Source organism: Balaenoptera borealis (assembly GCF_965194805.1).
Source record: "Balaenoptera borealis genome assembly, chromosome: 1".
Taxonomy (NCBI): domain Eukaryota; kingdom Metazoa; phylum Chordata; class Mammalia; order Artiodactyla; family Balaenopteridae; genus Balaenoptera; species Balaenoptera borealis.
Window position 1 is genome coordinate 1445223 of NC_138860.1, and position 26102 is coordinate 1471324.

At 56.6% G+C, this 26102-nt stretch overlaps 1 protein-coding gene across 1 annotated transcript in view; it reads left to right on the forward strand.

The window, feature by feature from the left end:
- Positions 1–3831: 3831 nt before the first annotated feature.
- The window catches only part of LMOD1 (leiomodin 1), a 33558-nt gene continuing 11287 nt past the window's right edge, over positions 3832–26102 (forward strand). Inside the window, exon 1 of the mRNA XM_082393102.1 lies at positions 3832–4284. Within this exon, the coding sequence (XP_082249228.1) occupies positions 4024–4284 (261 nt within the window). The 5' untranslated portion in view covers positions 3832–4023. The remainder of the gene's footprint in view (positions 4285–26102) is intronic.

Sequence of the window (26102 nt, forward strand, 5' to 3'; positions counted from 1 at the left end):
AGTAGCTGAGGGAGTTCCTTCCAGAAGGATGCTGTCTTTTCGGTAGACGGTGAGCTCACTGGGTGAAGAAAAGGCTGGAAGCAGCTTGGGTGAGGGGCGCGAAGGAGGAACCCTTCTCTCCACCCAGACCCCACCCTCGCAGAGGGGTGGACATTTTCAGAACCCGCCTGCCACTTAGGGGGTCCTGGCCCCCAGTGGGTTGGGCTCCATTGAGCCAGAGGTTTGGGGACCTCAAGAGCTCCTCGCAGCAGGAGGTCACAGGCCATGTATGTGGCTCCAGACCCCAGCCCCACCTGGCCCGTCAGATTGCCATGGACAAGTGAGGCTGGCACCACAGCCAGCTCTGGGTCTGGGGTTCCAGTCTGTGACTGGGGCCTGTTTGGGGTTTTAGCCGGGCTGGGGCGCGGCGGGTGGGGAGAGGAGGCAGTCTCTTGTCTCTCTTCTGCCCTCTTTCCTCCCCCTGCCCTCCTTGCAGGAAGACATGTGTCCAGCCTGTGGTCTGTCTCCGAGCTCTCCTCTGTCCACTTCTGCCCATCCCAAGCGCGCGGGGCCAGGCCGGCGGCTTGCTTCAGAGACAAAGTCTGCTACTCCAGAGAAACTTCCAGGCTCCCTGAAAAGGAGAAAGCCGGTGTGGTCGTATACTGAGCGTGAGCAGACTGAGTGCTTACGGCGTCCGACGCTCTGCCACACGCTCTGTGTGCGTCACCTTGTGTGATATATTTAATACCTTCGTAACCCTGTGCAGGATGTTTTTTTCTCAAGGTACTTTTAAGATTCTCGTTTTCCATTTCCTGCAGCTCAGAGTGGTTAAATAACTTACACAAAGTCACACATCTCAGATTTGACCCCACGTCATTCGACTCCTGAGCCCGTGGCCTTATCTGCTACACTACACTGCCACCCTGTATTCCTGAAAATGTGACTTTGTGGGGTCACTCGGCCCAGCTGAGAGCCACCCTAAGCATTAGTTAATTGCTTCTGGTCCCTGTCCCCCGACACGTACACAGGTTTTGGCCAGAGTTTGGGGTCCCTTTCCCTTCCTCCGTCTGGCACAGCAGTGCTGGGTTTTCTCTGGGGACTAGGCCATCCCATAATCCTGATACTCAAGATGAATTTGTTTTGGGTGGAAGTGGATTCTGAGCTTGGATAACTGCTGCCCCTGGAGAGTGAGTGGGGCGGTGGTCCCTCGCCGCAGGGGCCCAAGTCCTCCAGCCCCACAGGTGATGCCTTTTGGCTTTCAGGGTCTGCGAGCTGGCACCCGGAGCCCGGGTTCTAGGAGCAAGAGGCTTTGGACCGAGTCACGTCAGAAGAGCCAGCTGTTTGGCATCGTGGGACCGAAGCCGAGAACATGCTGGGCTTCTGTGCAGAAACCTTTGGTTAGGAGGCCGGGAGTCCTGCCTGGAAGTATGGAAGCTCTGGCTTTGTTTTCTGAGTTTAGAACCAGGGGGAGGAGACGGCTGCTGAAACCAGGTGGCCCGGGGCTGAGCGACTCCGCTTTGGGAGGAGAAGGAAGAGTCGCTGGGGGCTGGAAAGAGCTGCTTTCAGCTGGCGGGGTCGAGAGGTTGGCTGGGGTGGCTCCAGAGATCATGCCTCTTCTGGGCGGAAGTGAGAGCAAAGGCCGACAGACGTGAGGGGCTGGGGGTAGACAATTCTGTCCACGCGCCCTGGAGCCCCCAGGCCAGCCCAAGGCCTCGGCGTGCCCACTGGGGGCCACCTGACCCTCCCCACGAGATTAGTGTGTCTCCCTCGGGCTCTAGGCAGTTGCTTCTTGCTCTCCTGTTTCACCTTGCCTTCTAGTACGTGGAGTTGTTTTTTACCTCAATAGATGACACATTTAAAAGAGAATGACCGCACTGTAATTATTCTTGCATCTCTCTCCCTATAGTGCCTGGCCGGGTGGGATATAAACACAGCACCCTTGAATGAATGAATGAGTGAATGATGAGAACGAGGGGAGGAGATGAGTGTGCAAACACATGTGTGTGCATGCCTGTATGCGTGGTTTCTGCTGAAGGACAGACGGAAAGACAAAGATGAGCGAGGAGGTGGGGCGTGGAGAACAGAGCCTGGGCCAGGAGAAGAAGTGAGTGATTATGACGCCTACAGACAGGGCTTGTGTGCTCAGTGCCCGTCAGGCGTATCAACTGCGTGGCTCACGTGTAATGCTCACAACCATTCTCCGAGCCTGGCCCCAGCGCTGTCCTTATTTTATAGATGGTGAAGCTGGGTCTCAGGGAAGGAGGTGGCTGGGCCAGAATCGCACGTCGGCTGAGCAGGGAGCCCAGGACCTAAGCAGGTCGGCCGCCCGGGGAGCCCGAGCTTGAACCGTGGAACCAGCCTCCCTGTTTTGCTCCCCGCGGCCCCTGCACTTCTCTTTGGAGGCGTTTTGTAAACTCTTTTTTTTTTTTTTAATAAATTGTTTGAAATTACTTGTTTATTAACTGTCTTCACGGATAGACTGTAAACTCCAGGAAGGCAGGGACCACATGGATTTTCTATCCTTAGTTTCATCCCTTGCTCTTGGACCGGTGCCTGCCACGTGGTCTGCACTCATCAGTATATGCTCACCGACTCGCCCACAGACGCCCCGCCTCTGAAAAGAAACAACCCCAGGAGCCCCCCAAGCCCCTCCGCCCCCTTCCCCTCGGCTCCGCCTGCTCCCCTCTGCCCTCCAGTCCCACCAGCCAGCCCCAGCTCCTCCCAGCCGTATCCTGAAGCGAGACTAGCCGTCGGTCAACGCCAGGGCCAAGTTTTCCTCCCAGACGATCCCTGGAGTCAGCAAGCGCCGATGGGTGACGGTCTCTCTCTGGCTTAGGGTGGACCGACGCCAGGAAAGATGGAAGCCGCTACGCGGTGGGTTACAGCAGGGCTTCTGGGGGGATTTTGTGGCAGGAGATTGAATGTCCTTGTGCCTTGTGCAGAGCAGCAAGAGGGACGGGCAGTGAAAGACCTTTCACGAAACCTGCCAGACCCACTGCAGTAGGGTCTCTCCCAACAGCCCAGAGTTATATTTCCCTGGATTTGCACATGGTGGGGGGGCCTGCTGCCCCTCCTGATGCCCCCACGGGAGGTGCCCCGGCAGAGGAAGGAGCCGACGGGGCGGAGGGAGGTGGGAACCCTCTTCCCAAGAGCTCGTGGAGGCCGACGGCCCTGTCAGAGTTCCCTGACTTCTGCACCTCACACTTTCTTGCTCAAACAGCCTGCCAGTTTTCGGTCTGGGAACACAGTGAGGATTTATTCTCTCTCTCTCGCTCTCTCTCTCGCTCGCTCGCTCGCTCGCTCGCAAGAAGTGGCCACGGCAGGCGGGGGCCTCTGATGCTGGGCCCTCCTCGGCAGGGGAGAACGAGTGGGTGGCTCGGGGCTTCTGGAATAGAGTTCTGTCCTGGGGCTGTAGCCACTGGGGAGTGCCCAGCACACTACCAAATACAGTAGAAAGGAGTCAGTGGGGCACGTGCTGACCACCACAGCGCCGTCCACCCCGGGTGGAGGCGTCACGTGTGCACTTGAACAGGGCAGGTCCGGGGCTGGCCGCTCGTGAAGCCCGCGTCCTGTCTGCTTGCTTTTCTGGCTCTCCGTGGCTCTCGCCTGCTTCTGCCAGCCTCTGCATTTTTGTATTATATCTTTTTCTCATTGCGTGGCCCCCTTGTCTTTAAAAGGCTAAATGCTCTGTGCTAAATTTGGTCACACAGCGCTCCAAGATTCCCTGGAATGTCCTCAAGTTTCAAACAGCTCTGACAGCGAGGCAGGCCCGCCCCCGCCCGGGGATTGGCCTCTCCTTCCAGGGCCGGGCCGTCGTGGGGCCTTATTGGCTGCTGGCTGGACCAGCCCGGGTCCACTAGCCCTGGGCTTCGGGAGGCTGCTGCTTCTCCCAGTTCACACTTGGGCACCTGCAGCAGGCAGGGCAGGGGAGCCGAGGTCCTCGACCAGCTGGGCGTCTGCTCCGTCCAGATCAGCTCGCACCCCGTCCCGGCCCTCCAGGACCTCTCCGCAGCCCTCGCAAGAGCAGCAGCCCACTTTGCCAAGATGTCCAAGGTAGCCAAGTATCGCCGGCAGGTGAGCGAGGACCCCGACATCGACAGCCTGCTGTCCACCCTGTCTCCTGAGGAGATGGAGGAGCTGGAGAAGGAGCTGGACGTGGTGGACCCAGATGGGAGCGTCCCTGTGGGGCTGCGCCAGAGGAACCAGACGGAGAAGCCGTCCACGGGCGTGTACAACCGGGAAGCCATGCTCAACTTCTGTGAAAAGGAGACCAAGAAACTTATCCAGAGGGAGATGTCCATGGATGTGAGTGGGGGTGGGGGGGCGGGGGAGGGGGAGGGGAGGGGGAGGAGGAGGGAGTGGGGAGCGGGGAGACCCCGACGCCACGATGAGGATGCTCTTTCCTTAGAAGAAGAGTTCTTGCTGGCAAAGGATTTAATGTTTCAGAACCGATTGTCATCCCCTGAACTGGCCGTGTGAGCTCCTTACCCCTATTTGCTGTCTCATGAAGCAGAGGTCGGATGTGTTGGGGGGACCTGCACCCACGTATCTCGCGGGGCTGCTAGCAACTTGGGAGCTGGAGGGGACGCCCTTGGGGTGGTCACTGTCGGGTTGGCTCCACCCGGACGCCCACACCTGGCTTTTTTCCTTCCCGTTTATCCCACCCTCCTGGCAGGAAGAGAGACTGGGCTTGCGGTCTCCTGCCAGCCCCTCCTTGTGGAGGACAGCTCGCTTTCAAGGTCTCTGGGCATCTCGTGGCATGTGGACCACGTGAGGCATCAGGGCAGTGGAGACAGGCCAGGGTCTGCGCCTTCGCCCACAGCTTCCGTCCGTCTCATTCCCAGGGCAGGTGGGGTCTGCACTTTCTGGAGGAGCCTCTTGAGGGAGAGCCCCCCTTTTGGGGGTAAGGCCCCTTGGCTGGGGGATGAAGCTCTTTCCCAGCCACCAGGTGCTTTGCCACCGGGAGTGGACAGAGGAGGGGCAGGGGTGACCTCTGGGGAAGCGTCTGCGCACATCTAGGATGGGCTTAAGCAGAGTGGCTTTCCGGGTTTTTCCCGGGTTTCCGCCGTGTGCTCACATGTGGGTTCTCTTGGGACGAAGTAGCCTGGCCTCGGCCGGAGGACGACTTCGCAGACACCCTTCCTCCAGGTCCGGAGTGTCTGCTGGGGAGGCCGTTCCGCTGTGTGCTGCCTCCCCACCGCCCCCCCAGGACCTCGCCAGCCACCGCCCTGTGCGCCACCACCTGAAACTCCTGTGAGGTGTCCGGCGGGGACACTAGCCTCAGCGCCCGCCGGTGGGCACGCATGGCCCCTCGAGGATGGGGGGCAGGAGCAGAGGGGCAGGGTGGGGCGAGGTGGAGGGGCTGGTGCCCCGGCTCTGCCCCTGCCACCCCGGCCTGTGTTTAAAGCTTTGCCGAAACATTGGTAGGGTAGGGGTCGTTTTGTAACACACAGAAATATCAAATCACTATGCTGTGCACCGGGAACTAACACAGCGGTAGCATTTTAGGTCAGTTAAGGTTTATTATCCTGTGGGCAAGGTCCAGATGCAGCTCTGACGTGCTGGGTAGATACTACCACCTTGATGGGAAATGAGAGGATGCAGGGACTTGCTGTTGGGACACACAGGGAAGGAAGCAAGACGCTCCCCGGGGGCTGGCACCTCTGTCAACGCCCCACTGGACCCCTGGCACCCAGTCCCCAGGCTCTGAGCCCACAGCTGCGAAGGTCCCCAGAGGTGAAAGACAAGCAGGAAACACTTCTGATCCCAAAGCAAGGCGTTCGGGCCGCAGAGCACGTGAGGGGCTCACCCTCGCAGGCCTCCCGGCTGGCCAGGTAGCACCAGGCGGACACTTGTCTCGCAGGCAGAGCCCGAGTCAGGGCACACAGTGACGCCTGGTGGGGAAGGCACCCCTAGGCCTTTTCCCTTGGGGAGAGGCTGTCGGTCCTCCCCACCCCACACCGCTTCCTCCCCCCAGGCCGGGGGCCCATGCAGCTCGGCGCTCCCGGGCCGTGAGCAGAGTCACCTGTGTCACCTGTGGAGGGGGCGCAAACCCGGGGACGCGGCTTCGTCAGCACCCTTAGCAAAGCTCGAGCCTGGTGCAAACTTTGCTTTGCAACACGTGGTCTGAGGACCAGTGTCCCGCGCTGTGACCTGCCTTGGTCTCCTCATCCCCACAGTGAGGGCTGGAGCGTCCACCTCATCCACATCGGGCTGGTTCGAAGCCAAAACTGCAGCTCCAACGTGTCGGCTCCCTGGGTCAAGAAGCCCAGGAGCCATGGGGGTGGGAGGGCGGTGCTGGAGCTGCCTCTAAGCAGAGAGTAAGGAGCCGGCGTCACCTGACTTGATGACAGTGTTGTGGGTGCACTTTTTTTTTTTTTGGATTTATTTAATTAATTTATTTATTTTTGGCTGCGTTGGGTCTTCATTGCTGCGCGTGGGCTTTCTCTAGTTGCGGTGAGCGGGGGCTACTGTTCGTTGCGATCCTTGGGCTTCTCATTGCGGTGGCTTCTCTTGTTGCGGAGCACGGGCTCTAGGCGCGTGGGCTTCAGTAGTTGCGGCACGTGGGCTCAGTAGTTGTGGCTCGTGGGCTCTAGAGCACAGGCTCAGTAGTTGTGGTGCACGGGCTTAGTTGCTCCGCAGCATGTGGGATCTTCCCGGACCAGGGCTCGAACCCATGTCCCCTGCATTGGCAGGCGGATTCTTAACCACTGTGCCACCAGGGAAGCCCGTGGGCATACTTTTTAAAGGATCCTTATCTTTTAAATGTGGACACTAAAACACTTATGGGAAAAAAACTGCTAGGATTAGGGAATTTGCTTTAAAGTACTGCGGCCGGGGGAAGTGGGCAGGGTATAGATGACATGAGACTGTCCGCTGGGAGACAGTTGCTGATGTGTTGAACCTGGTGGTGAGTCCGCACTGTGCTATTATACTCATCTGTCTATTTCTGTGTATATGTTTCAGATTTTCCATAGTAAAATGTTGTTTGTTTTTTTATTTAATACATAGAGACCAAGAGTGGAAGGCAGGCCCAGCTTGGGTCCTAAACTCTGGCTCTTCCTGGGGTGGAGTCCCCAAGGTTCATATGCAGACTGGGTGGGTCTCGCTGTGGAAGGGACCTCGCTCTGCTTCTCCCCCGCCCCCTGCTTCCTCCAGGTCAGCTCCTATCTGTCCTTGGGTCTCAGGTACCACTTCCTCCAGGGGTCTTCCCTGACGTCCCCTGCCCCTGGCAGTGTCGGGCACCTTGCCTGATCTGAGCCCTCCAACGCCACCTGTGCCAACCCCACCCTGGCCCATCCTGTCCTGCCGTCACATTGTTGCCGAGTCTGCTTTCTTGTGCAGCTGGTGCGGTTCTGGAGAACAAGTGCTCGCTCAGCCTGGTGAGCAGGGGGTCAGGGTGGGCTTGACAGAGCTGACCCCTGGCTCCCCTCCCTCCCCCTAAAGGGGCAGAGCCCTCGGCCAGGCCAGTGTGTGCCATCCCGGTCCTCCCGCCCAGGTGGAAGACGGCCCTGGCAGGTGTGTAGCCAAGGGTTCAGTGAAACCCTCGTCCCAGCTCAGGTTTCAAGAACCGGATCCCAACGGGTCAGCTGTGTGTTCTCTTTCCTTCCCAAGTGGGAAAGAAGACCTCCCGCCTGCCTCCCCGTCCTCCTCCCTGGTCTGCCGGGGGCCGGGATTAGCACCTGCGCCCAGGCTGGAGCAGGGGCCGCTCAGTCGTGGGGGAGGAAGCCCTTCTGGGTCCTCCCTCGGGGAAAGCTCGAGAACCTCCACGAGCCAGTAGCTGCTGGGCCCAAGCCTCTGAGCTCCCTGTGGTCCCTGCCCCGCAGCCTCAGCTCCCGGCCCAGCACCCGCGGTCTCCCCGCGGGGACGGGAAAGCGGAAGAGCCCAGCAGCACCAGCAGGTCCCATTGCCCTTTGCCGTGTGCACTGGGCAGCACAGCTCCTTGCTTAAGGAGATTAACCCCGATGGGTCCACAACCAGAATAGCCCCGGAGGCCGGGCGGAGGGGGCGGGAGAGGCGATGGGGAGGCACCAGTGGGCACCAGCGATGGCCCGGCCAGCTCAGAATCTCACCCTGGATCTGAAAGCTGCCTCTGTCCATCCGGAATGTGAAAAAGCACACTTCTTAAACTAGGTGGTGGGATCCACATGTGTTTGTCTTAACTGCTGTTCTTACTCATGTATTATACACTTTCTTCTGTATGTATAGAATATTCAATTTAATGAATTTTCAGCAAGTGAAGCTCCCGCTCCCACCCTTGGGCTGCCCCTGGGCACTTGCCTTCTCCTCAGCGAGGCAGCGGGGACGCAGCTTGGCTGGATGGGCCGGGCAGAGGGGGAGGCAGGACCATAGAGAACCGAACACGCAAAAAGTGCAGCAGTGCTGGGGGATGCAGGTGGGCGGGGCTGGGATGAGCATCCCACTGACCAAGGGGAGGTTGCTACCAGATCAGGTAGGCTGGGGGCTCGGGGTCCCCAGGCTGAGGCAGGAAGGGGCAAGGGTGGGGCCAGAGCCCGCACCCCCCCCATCTGCTCCCATCAGCCTCTCCCTCCACCCAGGGGACTGGAGCATCTGTGTCAGACATCTTGGGGGGTGGGGGGGGGGGTAGTTGATATTCAATGCCTGCCAAGTTGGATAAACAAGAATAGCCTTTCCAGACCAGCCTGAGCTTGTTTACCAGACCTCTCCTGGCATAACGGGAGAAGGAAGACGGGTCTGCATTCGGGGTCTGTCCCCCCAGGTCTTGCTGGCCCAGGACACGGGGGTGCGGGGAGCCCCCGGTGTCTGGAGCCCGAGGTGTCCAGGTGTGACCCAGCTCCTGTCCCTTGCGAGCTAGAGAACTCGGCGAGTCCCCTCAGGAAGGAAGCACACTCACGGTGCTGAGGACCTTCTGGACCAAAGGCCTCATTAACATGGCTTCCTGAGTCGACCACGTTACCTGTCAGGTGACCTTGGAGGGTTACTGTGAGGTTAAATTGGACCAGGTGCTGAAAGTGGCACAGAGACCTTCCCCTCCTCTCCCTGAATCCCGCAGACTTCATGCCTGGGTATTCACCAAATCAACTTTTTCTTAATCCCTCATGAGGTTAAAAACTACTGCCGGTGGGAGTGAGGAGTTGATGGATGCGGGGAGAGTGGCCCTGAGTTCAGTAAAGAGGGAGGCAGGGAGTTTAATTACTTCCTGCCCCACCCCCATCCCATGGCCTGGTTTCTTGGAGCCTCTGCCTAATTATTTTACCCCCAGGCTCAAGGGCTGAGGTGCAGGGCTGGACGATGGTGGGGGAAGGGAGATGGGGGAGGTTTCGGGCCTGTGAACCCTCCTCGTCTCTGGGGTCGAAGGCAGAGAGGACCAGCTGGTCGTCCGGATGCTGTTTACAAACAGCTAGGAATAGAACGGCCTCCTGCCTCACACCCTCTCCCTCCCACCCGCCTCTTGCCTCCCCCAGGAGGGTCCACAGCCCCTTCAGGCTGTCCCATCAGTGCCAGCTGGACCCCGTCCTGACCTGAAAAGTGGAACATCCCGGGCGCAGAAGGTAGCGAGTCTGGAGGTCAGAACAGAGGCAGAGGCAGCTGGACCTGGATTCAGACCCCGTCCCTTTGCCTTTCTGAGCCCGAGATGCCTATCCACAAGATGGAAGTAAAGCCCACCATAGGGCAGTTGTGAGGTTTAGGCAAAATAGGGCACAGAAGGCATGTGGCAGGGAGATTCCCCTGAGAGTCCAGTAGTTAAGACTCCGAGCTTCCACTGCTGGGGGCTCAGGTTCAATCCTTGGCGGGGGAACTAGGATCCTGCATGCTGTGGCATGCAGCGGTCAAAAAAAAGAAGGCACTTGGCAGGCGGGGGTGCTGGGGGCCTGGAGGTGGGGCCTTGAGCTTTGCCCCGCCCTCACTCTTTTTAGGCAGGGTTCATGGATCATGTTTGTGTTTCTAAGTAGGGAGGCGGATTCCACTAAATCATTGATTCTCCAGCTATTTCGTGAGTTCCCAACAGGCACTTTCTAAACACTGGGAGACAGTAGTAAGATGGAGAGGCGCTTGGCCCTGAGCTCACGTTCTAGTGGGTGAGACAGATAATACTCATACAGACCATATACACACATCACATGTAACATCTGTTTGTTACAAAGAATACCCTAGCTTCAGGAAAGAGTATATAACCAACAGTCTTGGTGGGGGGAGATTCCTACCAGGGGTCAGGGAAAACACTGCCCAGAGGTGACGTGGGAGCAGGCCTGGGATGGACTGAGGGATCAGCCACGGGTCGGTCTAGAAGGAACAGCAAACACAAGGCCTGTGGTGCTAGCAGGTGTAGCCTGTCAGAGGGCGAGCCAGGCCCTGTAACTGGAGCAGTCGAGCGGGGGATGAGGCCAGGAGTAGGCTCGGTTCAGGTGAAGCAGGGTGGGTTCAGGTGATACGAGGCAGGGTTCAGGTGATGCGGGGCGGCTTCAGGTGATACGGGGTGGGGTTCAGGTGATGCGGGGTGGTTTTCAGGTGATGCGGGGCGGGTTCACGTGATATGCGGCGGGTTCAGGGGATACGGGGCGGGGTTCAGGTGATGCGGGGCGGGTTCAGGTGATATGGGGCGGGTTCAGGTGATGCGGGGCGGGTTCAGGTCATGCGGGGCGGGGTTCAGGTGATGCGGGGCGGGGTTCAGGTGATGCGCGGCGGGGTTCAGGTGATACGGGGCGGGTTCACGTGATATGCGGCGGGTTCAGGGGATACGGGGCGGGGTTCAGGTGATGCGGGGCGGGTTCAGGTGATATGGGGCGGGTTCAGGTGATGAGGGGCGGGTTCAGGTGATGCGGGGCGGGGTTCAGGTGATACGGGGCGGGTTCAGGTGATACGGGGCGGGGTTCAGTTGATATGGGGCGGGTTCACGTGATACGCGGCAGGTTCAGGGGATACGGGACGGGGTTCAGGTGATGTGGGGCAGGTTTTGGTGATGCGGGGCGGGTTCAGGAGATGCGGGGCCTTACAGGGCAGCAGTGGGAGCTTGGAGTTTTATTCCAAGTGGGGTGGGATGGCATTGGAGGGTTCTAAGCAGGGGAGAGATGTGGTCTGATCTCCATTTTCAAAAGGAAATGTACACACTGCTATATTTAAAATAAAATGCCTTTCCATGAAAAATAAAATGAAATAAAAGGATCCATTGCTCTGCCAGCTGTGGGATGCACAGAGGGCAGGAGCAGGAGGGTTGGGCAAGAGCTCAAGGATGGTTCAGGGAGAAGTGGTCAGATTCAGGAAATACTTCACAGTAGCACAGCCAAGACTGGCTGACGTTTTGGGGGAAAGAGAGGAGTGAGGTGACCCGTCCTGCCTGAGCTACGGGTATATCTGGTGCCGCTTACTGACGTGAGGAGGGGATCTGAGCAGATGAAGAATGCTTGTGCAGCTTAGCAGCCCCCAAGGGCAGTGCTGGGTTGCAGGCGCGAGTCTGGAGCTCAGTGGGGAGATTCCCGTTTGGGAGCCCGAAGTGTAGAGGTGACGCTGGAAACCCTGGGCCTGGAAGAGGCACTCGGGGAGCGAGTGTGGGTGAAGAGCCAGGGGCCGAGGACCGCGTCTCCGTCCCTCCCGCGTTTCAGGTGCTGGAGACGGAGGAGGAGCCCTGAAGGAGGCTGGGGAGGAGGGCGGAGGCGCGGAGCCGTTTCTTAGAAGCAGGTGAAAGGGGCTCATGGCGGCGGGGCGGGGTGGGGGGGCCGCCACGTCTGTTCCTGCTGACAGATTCCGCAAGGTAAGACTCGAGGAGGATGGCGGGGCCGGCGGACGCAGCACACGGACACGGCTCTCTGTTTTTTCTGCATTTTGTTCTAATGGGAAGCAGCTGGAGGTAAACGCGGATCACGGGAGGAGTTTTAAAAAGATGGGCTATGACAGCGTGTTCGGTGCTGCTGGAGAGGGTCAGTAGAGAGGGAGACCTTGATGGCGGGATGCACTACAGTGGGGGGCTCACCTCCCACACTGGAGGAGGCGCGGAGGGGGCCACGATGCGTCAGGAAGGCGAGTCGGGGGAGGGGGAGGGGAGCTTGGCCTCTCACGTGCGGCCAGGTACCCGGGCTGCTCTGGGAAGAAACGGCTCGGCCAAGCGGGGGTGGATTGAAGGGGAGAAGCTGGGAGGCTGGGATCAGAGGTCAGAGGTTACGCCTCAGGTCCCAAGAGAAATGCTCAGTGCTTCCTGGTGAGGTAGGGACACACAAGACGCCCCAGACATGAAACCCGGCCTTGAACATCTGCAGCAACAGCTGCCAGAGCTGTTCCAAGACCCAGTAGACTGTCACTCCAGAGCATTGATCCTCTGTCCCCAAGGCCACCGTGCCCAGCGGGAGGTGGGGGGCTCTGGGACCCTCGGCATGGCTGGCGGTGGGACGAGCCCTGGGCTGCAGGCCAAGCAGGGGCCCCGGGCTCCTTCCCGGCCCAAGGGTTCACCAGCCGCGCAGCCTCAGATGAGCTCCGAACGTTTGCCAGCTTTACTTTCTTTCCTTTTATTCTTCAGTGTCTTACCTGTGTCTCATTGACAAAAGTGGATGTTTTTTCTAGCACACGTCTTTATTGAAATATAAAATACATACAGAAAAGTGTACAAAACACAAATACAGACTTTCCCAAATTCCCACAAAGTGAACAAGAACTAGAGCGCTGACGGCACCGCCCATGCTTCCTCCCCGTCGCCACTCCCGTCCCCTCCCCACGGGGACCCCACCCTGACTTCTAACCCCAGGCTTAGTCTTGCCCGTTTAAAGTCATATATTTAGAGTCACACAGTGTGTGTCCTGTCACTCGTCTGTATGTTTGTGAGATTCATCCATGTTGTCTGTAGCTCTGTTTGTTGTTGTTGTTTTTTACTTTCACCGCTATGTAGTAACCCCTTGTATAAATATGCCATAATTTATTTATCGTTTCACTGTTAATAGACATATGGGTTGTTTCCAGTTTGGGGCTATTACAAACCATGCTGTTATGAACACTTTTGTACATTTTGGGGTGCACTTATGATTTCATTTCTGTTGGGGATGTGCCTGGGAGTGGAATTGCTGCCACACAGAAAACACATAATGAAGTTTCCATTTCTTTGCCTGTGAATGGAGGTGATCCTATCTAATTTGGAGTCTCTATGAGGGTGGGGCACACAAGTTTGCAGAATGTCTAACATAACGATTTGCAAACAGTAGGCATTTAATTAAGTGATAGCCACCGTTGTCATTTCTCCTGGGGCCCATCCTTGAGGGCAGCTGCCCGCTGTCACGTCCTGGGACACATCCTGCCCTCCCACGCACGCACCAGTCACTCTGTTCAGACCTGGATGCCGCAGTGAGGGCCGGGTCAGGTCTCTCCGTCCCCAGACTATAACTTTCCCAGAGACTGTGGCCCCTTCCATCCTTGGCCCCAACGTGGACAGACTTCTCATCAGTGTTCGAAGCCTTTCCGGCTTTGCTTATTTTCCCCTTTAGCTTCTATCTTACTCGGTCATTCTCAGCATTCCCCTCGGTTCTCATGCTTCGGCCCCCACCTTCATCACCGGGCCGCAGGAGACTAACCCTCTGGCATGTGTGCCCCGCCCCACAGCTGCTCCCCGGACCTGGAGAGAATGACGTCGCGGGTACGTCGTCGGTGCCCGCGGCCAGGCCCTCAGGCTGGCCGGAAAACCTCTGCACAGCCCTCTCTTCTTCCAGAAGGCAGCCTTCCTCTAGGAGCCCTCTTGTCCCAGCTCTCTTTTCACCCTCAGCAGATACCTAGCGCCAGGTTTCACTGAGAAACTTGAAGCCTTCGGGTGAGAATACGTTCAAATTCCTCTTCTGCTACCTGAAAACTTGTAGGCGTCCATGTATGTAATCTTCCCCCTTCCCTCCCATCTCAGCACGGAAAAGACGGCCCTCCTCTGGACCAGGCACTGTTCGGATTCTGTTCTCTCCTGTGTCCTCTCCAACCTTTGCTCCCTTAAACACCGGTTTTCTCTCAGTCAGTCTCTCTCTGTCTCTGTCTCTCTCTCTCTGTATCTCTCTGTCTGTCTCTGTCTCTGTGTCTCTGTCCCTGTCTCTCTGTGTCTCTCTCTCTCTCTGTCTCTGTGTCTGTCTCTGTCTCTGTCCCTCCTTCTGTGTCTCTGTCCCTCCCTCTGTGTCTCTCTGTCTCTCTGTGTCTGTGTCTGTGTCCCTTCCTCTGTGTTTCTCTGTCTCTGTGTCCCTCTGTGTCTGTCTCTGTCTCTGTGTCTCTGTCCCTCCCTCTGTGTCCCTCTGTCTCTGTGTCTGTCTTTCTGTGTCTGTGTCCCTTCCTCTGTGTCTGTCTGTCTCTGTCCCTCCCTCTGTGTCCCTCTGTCTCTGTGTCTGTCTTTCTGTGTCTGTGTCCCTTCCTCTGTGTCTCTCTGTCTCTGTCCCTCCCTCTGTGTCTCTCTGTCTCTCTGTGTCTCTCTGTGTCTGTCTGTCTCTGTCTCTGTCCCTCTCTCTGTGTCTCTGTCTCTGTCCCTCCCTCTGTGTCTCTGTGTCTCTGTCCCTCTCTCCTCAGCCTCCCTCCCTGCTCTCTCTCCGGCCCCATCTCTCCTCCTTCACGACAAAACTGCAGGAAGCAGCCCCACAGTCACCATCTCACCGCAGCTCCCTGGCCCCTGCACAGACAGCCTTGGGGGGCTGGCTTTTTAGTCCTCGTCCTGCGTGCCTCCTCTGCGCCATCTGACGCCACCTCGGTCCCTTGGCACCCTGACCAGCCCGCTGGTTTCCTTTCCTCCCCAGCTGCTCCCTCCCCATCTTCCCCTGGTGTCCAGACACCGCTGTGGCCAGGGCTCTGGCCGCAGCCCCCGTGCCCGCCCACTCCCTCTGGCCTAGATCTCCATTCTGAGTCTAGAGCATTCACTTGCCTCTCGTGCTCCTCAAGTGTCTCAAGTTCAACTAGTCCAAAAATAAATCAACCACCGCCCCACCCCGGCCCGCCTTTCCTCCTCCTTCTGTACTTTGGTGAGCAGGGGGCCCGCCTAGCCCCTCTGCCCATGTCCCAGGTTCTCTTGGCGACAGAACCCTGGTGCGCTGTCCTCCCCTCCGGTCCACCTCCCCAGGCGCTCGGATCACCTGTCATGACCTCGCCGCCCACGCCAGCCCTGCCCGGTGGAATCCATGCTCCCCGAGCTGCCAGCGTCTCGTCATAGATCGCAGTCTTGACCCCGACACTGTCCTGCGTGAGAGCCTCCTCGCTCGCACGGCTTCCACCACCAAACCACACTCCTCGGCGGCCCAGGGCGCCCTGGGCGAGCCAGCACCTCCCTGACTCCCGGCTACTAATGCTCCTCCCCTTGACTTTCACCCTTCGCCACGTCTACACTTGGCGATGGCCCACAAAGGGGCTTCCTCTCCTTCCTCTGTGCCTGTGCTGACCTGCCAGCCCGGATAATCCTCCCCCTGGAGGCTCGGCTCCGGTGACAGCCGTGACTTTCCCACACACGTGGAAGGCGGTGTTCCCGCGTCGCCTGTGTCCGTGTTTCCCCGCACGTCTAGAGGGCGAGGCCTGACCCTCACCCAGCCCCGCTCCCCAGCAGTGAGTTCAGGGCCCGGCTCAGAACACATCTGAACGTTGAATGAACAGAGGATGAATAGTTTGCAAATACCCTTCTCGTCCTACTTGACTGGACCTGCAGAAGTTATTTATTCATCTATGCTCTTTGGAGACTACTGGAAAATATGACTTTGTGTCCAGATCCTCAAATGGAGAGAGATTTGGCAGTGATTCCTTTTTTCCAGTTTCTGTAAACAACCACTGAAATCGGTCCACAAGTTTACACCCTACAGCCCCAGGGCTGGGAGAGGTCACTGCCGTATTTCCCCCTCAGTTTGTTCTGGACAGAGTGAGACTCACGGACTCATTTTTAACTTGTTCCGTTTTTCTTCCTTCTCTGGACCGTCTCTTTGCCGGCTCTCCAGGGACCTGAGATCACAGGCTGACATTTTTAGCCTGAGCCAGTCAAGTTCGCCTGTATCTCGGGGGCCACTGATACACCCTAAAGAGCATATTAATGATTAGCTCCAGACCCAGCCAGCTGGGGGTCTCCGCGCCCACCATCTGGTTTCTCCCCTAAAATAGCTGGAGAAGTTTGCGGCTTTGCCTGTAGATCCAGAGAAAGTGCCGTGGCTCCTGCAGAGAGCTGGCTTCACGCAGGTCTCCCCTCGGAGCGGGAGCGAAGCCCCGGTCACGGTGTCGCAGGCCCACCTGCGGGGAGGCTGGGGGTCTGAACATGGGGGTGTGATAACCGGGGAGGTCGCCGATGTGCCACTTCTGACCCAGGTAGATGCACACCGGCCCTCCTGAAGGCAGGATTGTGAGGCCGGAGCAGAGCCGGGAGCAGGTCCTTGTAGATAAACGGTCAGCTTTTCTCACCAGGGCTCCGCAGAGAACCAAGCCCTGCAGAAAACTGAGTGACTGTTTCCTCCGTTCTCCCAAAGATGCTAAGTAGCCGGTCCCATTCTAAGTACAGAGGAAAGAAATCCAGTACATACAGTGGACGCCTTAGGGCATTCTCCTGGAGTCCCCTTTGACAAGGGCTGACTTCAGGCCATTTTCCTCGTACTGAGTGTCCCCAGGATGGGTCACCTCCCCTACTCCAACGGCAGAGTCTTCCACATGCCTATCCCCGTGTATTATTTAGAAATAATGTGTTTCTAAATCACCAGGAAAGTGTCTACTGATGACCCAGGGTGCTGAATCGCCTGTAAAGCACATGAAAAGCGGCAAAACGTTGACAATGATGCCCTTGGCCAAAAAGGGCGTATGCGTTTTTTCCTGAATATACGCCAGTGTCCCAGTGGTCAGGGTTCTTTCAGGTCGGGGGGCAGAGAGACTTTCTGTTTTACTCCCCGTCCCTGTAATCCTTGCCTTAAAGGCAGGAGGAGACAGTGGTACACAGAGCACGGAGGTGCTGTTTCTTCAAACAATGATTTATAATTGTAATGTCATAAGCCTCATTATAGACAATATCAAAACATAGGGGAAAAAGAGAAAATAACCAATCATTCTTTGTCTGATTAGCTAAAGGTGTCAGCCATGGTCACATTTCCTGAGTGCAGGCGTGTGTACACACTTTTCCTTTTGTAGCTGAGATAACTTTATGCACAAACACACATATTCACATACCTTCTGTCTCCTGCTTGTTATTATTATTTGCTTATCATATTATAGTAGTCATTTTCCCATGTCACTAAAAATTCTTCCTGAACATCGTTTTCAGGGGGTATTATGGTCCATCGTATGGCTGGGTTAAGCCATTTGCCTATATTTGGACACTTACATGGTTTCCAATAAATACACTTTCCAAGTCCCCAAGTGGATCCCCAGACGCAGGCTCCTTCCCCTGGCCTTTGGCGCTTGTCCCCAGAGACACTGAGCCAAACCCCGTGATAAACAGAGCCACTGACACACTTCCCGGCTGAGACTCGTGGCCAGATGGGCGAGACCAACTAGGAAAGGGGAGAAAAGACTCCCTGATGGTTACTCCCAGGGCAGGGACACGCGAGGCTACCCGTGCTCCTTCTCGAGGCTCAAGTTCCTGATGTTGGCACATCTGCCAGGCAGGGCAGCCCTCCACCCCCCCAGGACTAGTCACCTGCGTGCACCGTGGCAGAACTGGTGTGCCCGGCTTCCCTCGGTCTTGGGAGGAAAGAGTTGTTCCTACTGACAAAAAGAATCAGGCCTCCAGCCTGGGAAATTTCAGGTGTGGGCAGGATGTCAAGGAGGGGAGGGCACTGGTCCGTCCTCCTGCTTCCGAGGCCCTGCCCCAAAGGCGCCCCAAGGTACCAAGTCCCCACGGCACCGGTTCCCTCCCCCAGAAAAGCAGAGGAAGGGTGTCTCAGCTCAGCTGACCCAGGTGAGCGCTCAGCTGCTGTCCTGGGACATCCGCCCACGAGCCCCAGCCGTCCAGGCTCCAAAGGGGAACCTCACGCTTGCCGGCCTGTCCGGGCTTGTGGGTTCCCGCAAACGCCGTCTGATTTCCCCTCCCGTCAGCCTTGCAGTGTAGATGGGATAGACAGGCTTTAACCTGCTTGACAGACAAAGGAGCTGGGGCTGAGGAGGTCACCCAGCTGGTGACCAGGGACGCTCTCGAGTGCCTCCTTCTGACTTCAAGTTCACAGAAAAAGAGCCTGTCTCTCAGCCTCCTTTCTGAGCGCCCCCTCGAGTGGCGGATGTCTGCCGTGCACCCGCCTGGGGCAGGTGCTACGCCTGGAACCGCTCTGCGCTCTGGGGCGGGAGCTGGCCCGGCCACCCTGCCCTCGGTGGTCCCAGGATGGCTTCTCCCTGATGCAGACCCAGGGCTCGCTCACCCAGCCTGCGGCCCCAGAATCGCCACCCCGCACCCCCTCCACCCCAGGTCCTGCAGCCGCTGCGGAGGAGGCCGCGGTCTCGCCACTCGCCCCTCCCGGGACGCTGGGCCACTAAGGGTCTCTGTGGGTCACAGGAGCCCTTATTATTGAGGGCTTTTATTGCTCGTCACAAATGGGAATAAACAGAGGGAAGCAAACGGCCCACACGGGAAGTGCAATCACTCTGGATCCGGCACGGGGACCCCTCCACATGGGGCTGACGAGCTGGAGGTGTGGCCCCTGGGAGCCAAGTGTGAGTCACGTAGACTCCCCAGACCTATCGGGAAGAATAAAGTAGCTCACTAGTAATTTTACATTGATCACATGTGGAAATAATTTTCAGATGGGCTCAAAACATGTATTTTTAATTCAAAAAAACACAGGATTTATTAGGAAATCATATCATCAACCCTTCCTGCGTGTGTCCCGAATGCATATCTTCACAGAGGGAAGTCTGACGTGGCGTTGGGTGTGTGTGCACATGTGTGTGTGTGCATGTGTGCGTGCACATGTGAGCATATTCTTGGGATGCTGGGAAATGGAAGGATGTGATGGGTTCAAGGTCAAGTTCAGTCAGTGCTTATAAATTCAATCTGCAGGGTTAGTGACTCAGCCCCTGCTAATTCAAGGGCACTGAAACTTCAACAAACACATTATTAAAATTCATTTCACTTGTTTCTTTTTCCTTTGTATTAATGTGGCTGCTAGACCATTTAAAATTGCTGGTATAACTCCCATTATGTTTCCATTGGATGGGGCTGGTCTAATACGGTGTTCCGTCAATGGTCCCAGGCACATAGGTTCGTTTTACATTTTCAGTTCTTTATTTAATCTTTATCCTTTAGAAATTAAAGCAAGAGAAGATAAACACGGTACGTAAAATAAGATTTTGTTCAGTATAACCCTCCTATCATTGTTGGTGTCATAAAGAGCCAGGTCTCTTTTAGTTATCTTTCAATTTTTCATTGAGATATAATTCACATACCATAAAATTCAACGTTTTAAAGTGTGCAGTTCAGTGGTTTTTTAGTAACTCACAAAGTTGTGCCACCAGTTCTACTATCTAATTGCAGGATATTTTCATCAGCCGCAAAATAAACCCCGCACCCACTAGCAACTCCTCCCCAGGCACCCCACCCCCCGCCCCCCAGACGCTGGCCACCGTCCATCTGCTTTCTGTCTCTATGGGTGTGCCTGCTGTGACATTTCACGTAAGTGGAATCATACAGCAAGTGGTCTTTGGGGTCTACTCCTTCTACTTATCATGCTTTCAAGGTTCATCCACGTTGGAGCATGGCACTTCATCAGTTTTATGGCTGAATAATATTAATTTGTATGGTTACACCACAGCAGCCAATGGATATTTGGGCTGTTTCTGCTTTTTGCCCGTTATGAATAATGCTGCGGTAAACGTGCGTGTATAAGTTTTTGTGTGGACACATGTTTTCATTTACCTTGGGTATATATATTACCTAGGGGCGGAACTGCTGGGTCATAGGGTAACTGTGTTTAACTGTTTCAGGAACCGCCAGACTTTTCCAAGGCGGCTGCACCATCTTACATTTCCGCCAGCAGTGTATGAAAGTTCCAGTTTCTCCACATGCTCACTAACACCTGCTATTATCTTTTTTTTTTTTTTTAATCACAGCCACCTTAGTTGGTGTGAAGTGTATCTCACTGTGGTTTTGCTAACCTCAGAGGACACGGGTTTATTTCATTAAATAATGTGGCAATTTACTTGCTCCTATTCCTCATATCCCTTCCCTCTTCCTAATGCTCCTTCTCCAGAGCTGCAGTATTTATTCTTGTGGTTTCACTGTTGCTCGCACACCTGCCACTCCCAGATCGGCATCTCAAGCCCAGGTCTGTCTCCTGAGCCGTCGTTCTTACGAAAGCCAGCTCCTTGGGCATTTAACCGTCATCCCGGCCCAAACAGCCATCACCCGACTTGCCACCCGCCTTCCCTCCATCCTCCTCGTCATGGTTTTAAAGCATCACCATCTCTCCAGTCAACCGAGCTGGAAGTCCTGGGGCCATTCCCCACTTAACCAAATCTTATTAACTGTCCCCCAGAAATGAGCATAGAATTCACCTCAAGGCGGGCACTGTCAGCCTTGGTCTGGGATCCCATCACGTCCTGCCAGAGCTGTCTCTCTAGGTACAACCTGTCACTTCCCTGCGTAAAAGTGTGTGTTTCCGTTGCCCATCATGTGAGGCCCATGCGTGAATTCTGGCGTCTGGAGTGATCTGGCCCCAGGGCAACGTTCTGGTCTCAGCCCCTCCAACCTGTGACCAGCAAATCACGTGCTTTGCCCGTTTTGACCCTCGCGCTAAGAGAGTCCTTGCCTGTCTCCTGTCCCAGCCGAGCCCTCTGAAGGAGGCCCCCTGGGATGACGCTTCAGTCCCACGTCCTCCTGGCCAACCTCCACTGCATAGACACAGGGTCCTGTACTGGTGGGGGGGCTTGGCCTCCCTGATGTAAGGGTTTGACATCCTCCTTTGCTGCCTCCCCCCACTAGATTTTTTTTCTTTTTAATATTTATTTATTTATTTGGTTGCACTGGGTCTTAGTTGCAGCAGGCAGGCTCCTTAGCTGTGGCTCGTGGGCTCCTTAGCTGCGGCTCGTGGGCTCCTTAGTTGTGGCTCGCCACCTCCTTAGTTGCAGCGCACGGGCACCTTAGTTGTGGCATGCGAACTCTTAGTTGCGGCATGTCGGATCTAGTTCCCTGACAAGGGATCGAACCTGGGCCACCTGCACTGGGAGCACGGAGTCTTATCCACTGCACCACCAGGGAAGTCCCCCCCGCCCCCTGCAGCTAGATCTCGACTTCTCTCCCTGCAGTGGAAGGACTAGACCCACCTCCCAGTTGTCCTGGGGCTTAAAGACTCAGCTCAATGCTCAGGCTGGTCCCCAACTCTGACCCTCCCCACACCAGTGTGTCTCAAACGGAAAGACCCAGCCTTTTCACTTTACTATAAGGGGGTCCCAGCTCCCTTGCACCTCCTTGGCCTCGACTGCGGGAAGGGAGCTGCCTCTGGGAGTCGTGACGACCCCGCAGCACGAAAGAGGGAACTTTTCAGAACAACCTGCAGGTGCCCAAGGCCTGGGAAATGGAGGCTCGGGTGTGGCATTTTCCTGGGGTAAAATCTGCAGGAAGAGTCAGCAGCGGGGGAGGTGGCACTGAAGCCAGCAGTCCCTCATCCCCACGGTCCCGTCCCATCCAGAGGCATCGGGAAACCCCTCACGGTGGCTCGGCGCCCAGGATGGCACAGGTGGCCTGGAACGTGGGGGGTCCCCAAGGCCAGCAGGGTTGTCGTCAGTTCTGCCCTGTCCTGTGGGCATGGGGGTCTGGGAGGCACACCCACCAGACCTGTGGATTATCTGAGGCCCAGAGGGAGCGTGAACTCGGAAACAGCAGAACCAGGATCCACAAAGTTCTGGTCAGACTGGGATGATGGGCTCAGTATAAGAGGTGGAAAGAGCACTCAGAGGAGGGGACCTTGTTCCGTGGGACCCTGGGGGCGGAACCAGAGGGCTTTCTGCCATAGAGTCAGCTTAAAAAAAAAAAAAAGGCTTGGCTTCCTCAGGAAGAACTGAGCTCTCTGTCCCTGGAACCTACGTGGTAGGGACATTATAGGTAGGGTTGAAATATTTCATTCCATCCCAGCAAACATTTGTTACATGCAAAGCACTCGGCCAGGCCAGATGCTGGGGACAGAAATAAAGGGCCGGTCCTGCCCTCAAGCCGCTCGCTGTCTAGTCCCAGGACAGCGCAGAGAGGGCTACAGGGCCAGCCACCAGGAGGCGCTCCCAGCCCAGGGCCTGGGATGCATGTTGATGGACCATTCAGAGAAATTAACTATTATTAACCATTTAGGTAAGAGAACAGTATCGTAGCTCTCTTTCTCAAAAGTTGCCATCTTTTAGAGATACACACTGATTTGTTTGTGCGTGAAGCGATATACCTGGGATTTGCCCTGAAATAATCTGAGGGTGAGAGAAACACAGGTGGGCAGACAGTGATGACTGAGCCGCCAGGAGGTCATTATGCTCTAGTTTTGTGAACCGTTGAAGTTTCCCCAAATAAAAAGAAGGAGGAGGGGACTTCCCTGGCAGTCCAGTGGTTAAGAATCCGCCTTCCAATGCAGGGGACCGGTTTCCATCCCAGGTCAGGGAACTAAGATCCCACGTGCCACAGGGCAACTAAGCCCGCGTGCCGCAACTACTGAGCCCGCACACCACAACAAAAGAGGCCGTGTGCCGCAACAAAGATCCCGAGTGTCGCAACTGAGACCTGATGCAGCCAAATAAATAAAAATAAATATTAAAATAAATTTTTTTTAATTAAAAAAAAAAAGAAGAATGAGGCAGAGGAGAAGGAGAAAGGGGAGGAGGAGGGGGAGGAGGAGGGGGAGGAGGAGGAGGAGGGGGAGGAGGAGGAGGAGGGGGAGGAGGAGGAGGGGGAGGAGGAGGGGGAGGAGGGGGAGGAGGAGGAGGAGGAGGGGGGGAGGAGGGGGAGGAGGAGGAGGAGGGGGAGGAGGGGGAGGAGGGGGAGGAGGAGGAGGAGGGGGAGGAGGGGGGAGGAGGAGGACAGTCAGGCAGGCAGTGGGGGGACAGGACACTGGGCGGCATGAACAGCACCTCGAAGGCAGCCAGGCCATGTGTCCTGCACGGTGACCAGAGTGCGGGCAGGAGGGCGCGGGGCACAGACGCGGGCAGCGGCCACGTCACACGGGCCTGTGGGCCAGTTCAGGGGTCTGGGTCTCATCCCAAAAGCCCGGACCCACTGACCAGGTGACACCTCCGAGAGATGGCCCCGGCTGCAGGTACAGTGAGGCGGGCAGGGGGACAGCTGTGGCCCCAGCACAGCTGTGCAGAGGGCGCCGAGGCGTCAGGAAGGCAGGTGAAGGGAGCAGGGAGGTAGGGCCGCCGTCCCAGGGTCCACTCCGAGGACGCGGTGCCCGCCGCTCCATCCTCCCTCCTCTTTCCCTATTCGGCCCGGCGCTGGCTCCAGAATCTTCAGGACCCAGTGCAGAACTGAAGTGTGAGGCCCCTTGTCCAGGAATTAAGCCTTCAAGGTGGTGACTTGAAGCCTGAAGCCGGGCTCGGGGCCTGGGGCAGAGCAGAGTCCAGGCCTCTGTCCAGAAGAGGCGGGAGGGGCTGTGGGAGAGCCAGGCCCCCCTCACAACCGGGCAAGAGGACGACGTGTCCCTCCTGCCACCCCTGGGACCTCGGTGGGACCCAGGGACATTACAATTACCTTTCAAAATACTATGTAAAATTGAGTTGCCACAGAAAGTTGGAATATGATCCCTAGATAACTGGGACGAAGCCATGTCAAAATTGAAGGAAACGATCTCTTACAACTATAAGTACTAAAATTGAGACAAGCTCCTTAAAAATTATTAAACTGCTCGTCTCACTCCCTGGGTCCCGCTGAGGTCCCAGGGGTGGCAGGAGGGACAAGAGGGAAACGCTCACATCTAAGCGGCCCTTTACAGCCTTCCCCAGACTCACTGGCTTGCGTCTGCCTGGGACGAATTGCAGGCGCTCGAGGCAGCCGAGCCTGGCAGACAGCAGAGGGCCAAAGCGACTTGTTTGTTTCTACCGTGTGCTTTCCCAGTTTCTCCAAAAATGGGGTTTGCTACAAGCTTCCCACCCTGAGTCACCAGACCCAGCGGCCAGAGACAAGTCCCTTAGGTCCACAGAGACACGGCCGCTGAGCCTTCGGGGCAGAGAAGATCCACCACGAGACCCTTCTTCCGCCCTGGAGGCGGCTCCTTCACAGCCTCACACGGCCCGCGGGGGTCTGGCCAGGGCAGGCCCAGTGCAGCAGCGACCCACCCCTGACCTGGCGCTCCCTTCCCTGCAGGGAAATGTCGGTGACCGCGGACAGGCCCCTCCCTTCTTTGCGGGGCTCTTGGAGCTCGTAGGAGGAGACAAGGGCCCCAGAGTCGCCCCCGTCCCCGCCGGCAGGTGTCCTTCCCCTGGTCAGCACTTCACATCTCTTTCACACGAAGTCCTTGCCCTCGAGGACCCCAAGCAGCCAAGGGGCAGAGTTTGGTGAGGAGTTCGGTGCAGGGGCTGAACCACCGAGTCTCCACATCACCCGCTTTCCAGAAGACGCCGGCCCTCCCTCCCTCCACATACAGGGCAAAGCGGACACAGAGGCAGCCTGGCCTCACGCTGGACACCAGCAGAAAGTGCCCTGTGTCCCGGGTTCACAAACCACCCCCCATCCCGGGAGGTAAAGATGAACTGTTTACACTGGGGTGGGAGGCGGCGCCTGAGCCCCCCAGCCCTCTGCGCAACCCTAATACTTATCTCTGCACTGACCTCATAGTCGCTGGAGCTGGACCGGGCAAGGGTCAGGCTCCGTGGTGGGTCCTGGCACAGCGCCGCTGGGCTGCGTGGTGGGGAATCACCGCCCATCTCTGTCCCTATCCGCCCCTCCTACCTGCCGCTGACCTGAGGGGTCTTGGTTTTTTGTTTTGTTTTTCTTTTCCCTTTGTCTTGCTATGAAACTGAAATATTTAAGGACAATTTTCTTTCCTTTTCTTTTTCTGAAATAACTTTTGTTTTTTCTTATCATAAAAGTAATCCAGACATTAGATAACTTGGACATTAGTTTGGGGGAGAAGTTAGATCGCTACCTCCTAACATACTCCAAAATAAATCCCAGCTGATTTAAAGATCTCAGCTAAGATCCCTCAAGGTTAAAAATTAGGGTAAGAATTTACCAGGAAAAAGGAGGAAGAGCTTTCCAAGTAGTGAGAACATCGTCGCAAAAGCCCACAGTCTGGGTCCCTCGAAGGCGAAGGCAAAGGCGGGGCTGGCGGGAAGGAACGCAAGTTGGGGTGAGGTCTTGGGAGTCAAGAAGGCTTACCCTGGGGGACCGGGGAGCCACCAGAAGGTTTCAGGGAAGGGAGTGAGTTGGCGGATCTGTACTCCAGAAAGGTCCTGATGCTGCAGCGGGAAGAGTGTCCTGGCAGAGAGCAGGCCAGTGAGAAGGTCTGCAGTGACCCAGGTGAGAGGTGACGGGGCCTGGACCAGAGGAACATTGGTGAGGGTGGAGAAGGTAGTGTGGACGATGCGGCCTCATCTGCCTGTGGGAGACGGGGTGTGTGTGTATAAAACTGTCTTTTGTAAAATAGGTCGATTTCACCCGAATCCCTTGGGATGGGGAGCAGGGATGAGTGAGGCAGAAGGGTCCCCGCCGCTCCCCACATGCTACTCCACCCCTCCTCATCAGGATGGATTTGGGGACCCACCCACCAAGATGGAGCAGGTGTGGTGGCGGGGAGAGAAGGGGAGTTTTTGGGGTGCGTTGGGGCTCATAAGCTGAGATGTTCATTAGACGGTTGGATACTAGGGTCCGAACCTCCGTAGGGGGTTTTGGCCCGGAAGTACAGCTTCAAGAGACACCAGGACCTAGAACCCAACTGATGCCATCAGAGTGGACGAGGTGACCCAGGGAGAGTCTAAAAGAGCAAATGAAGGAGGCTTCAAGGAAAACCTTGAAAACACCCACGTTTTAGGGGCAGGCAGAGGAGGCCGGCCTGGGGACTGAGAAGGAGCTGCCAGAGGGCCAGGAGGTGGCTCGAGGGGGGAGGGGAGGGCTGGTCCACAGTGTCACATGTTTTCCAAGCAACTAAGCAAGATAAGGAATAAAAGACCTAAATCCAATTTAGCAACAAGGTCAGCGATGATCTGGGTGAGACATTTCTGTGGAATGTTGGGGGTTGAGGCGAAACTGTGTCGGATCCAGAGATGAACAGGGATTTAAAAAGAACTCT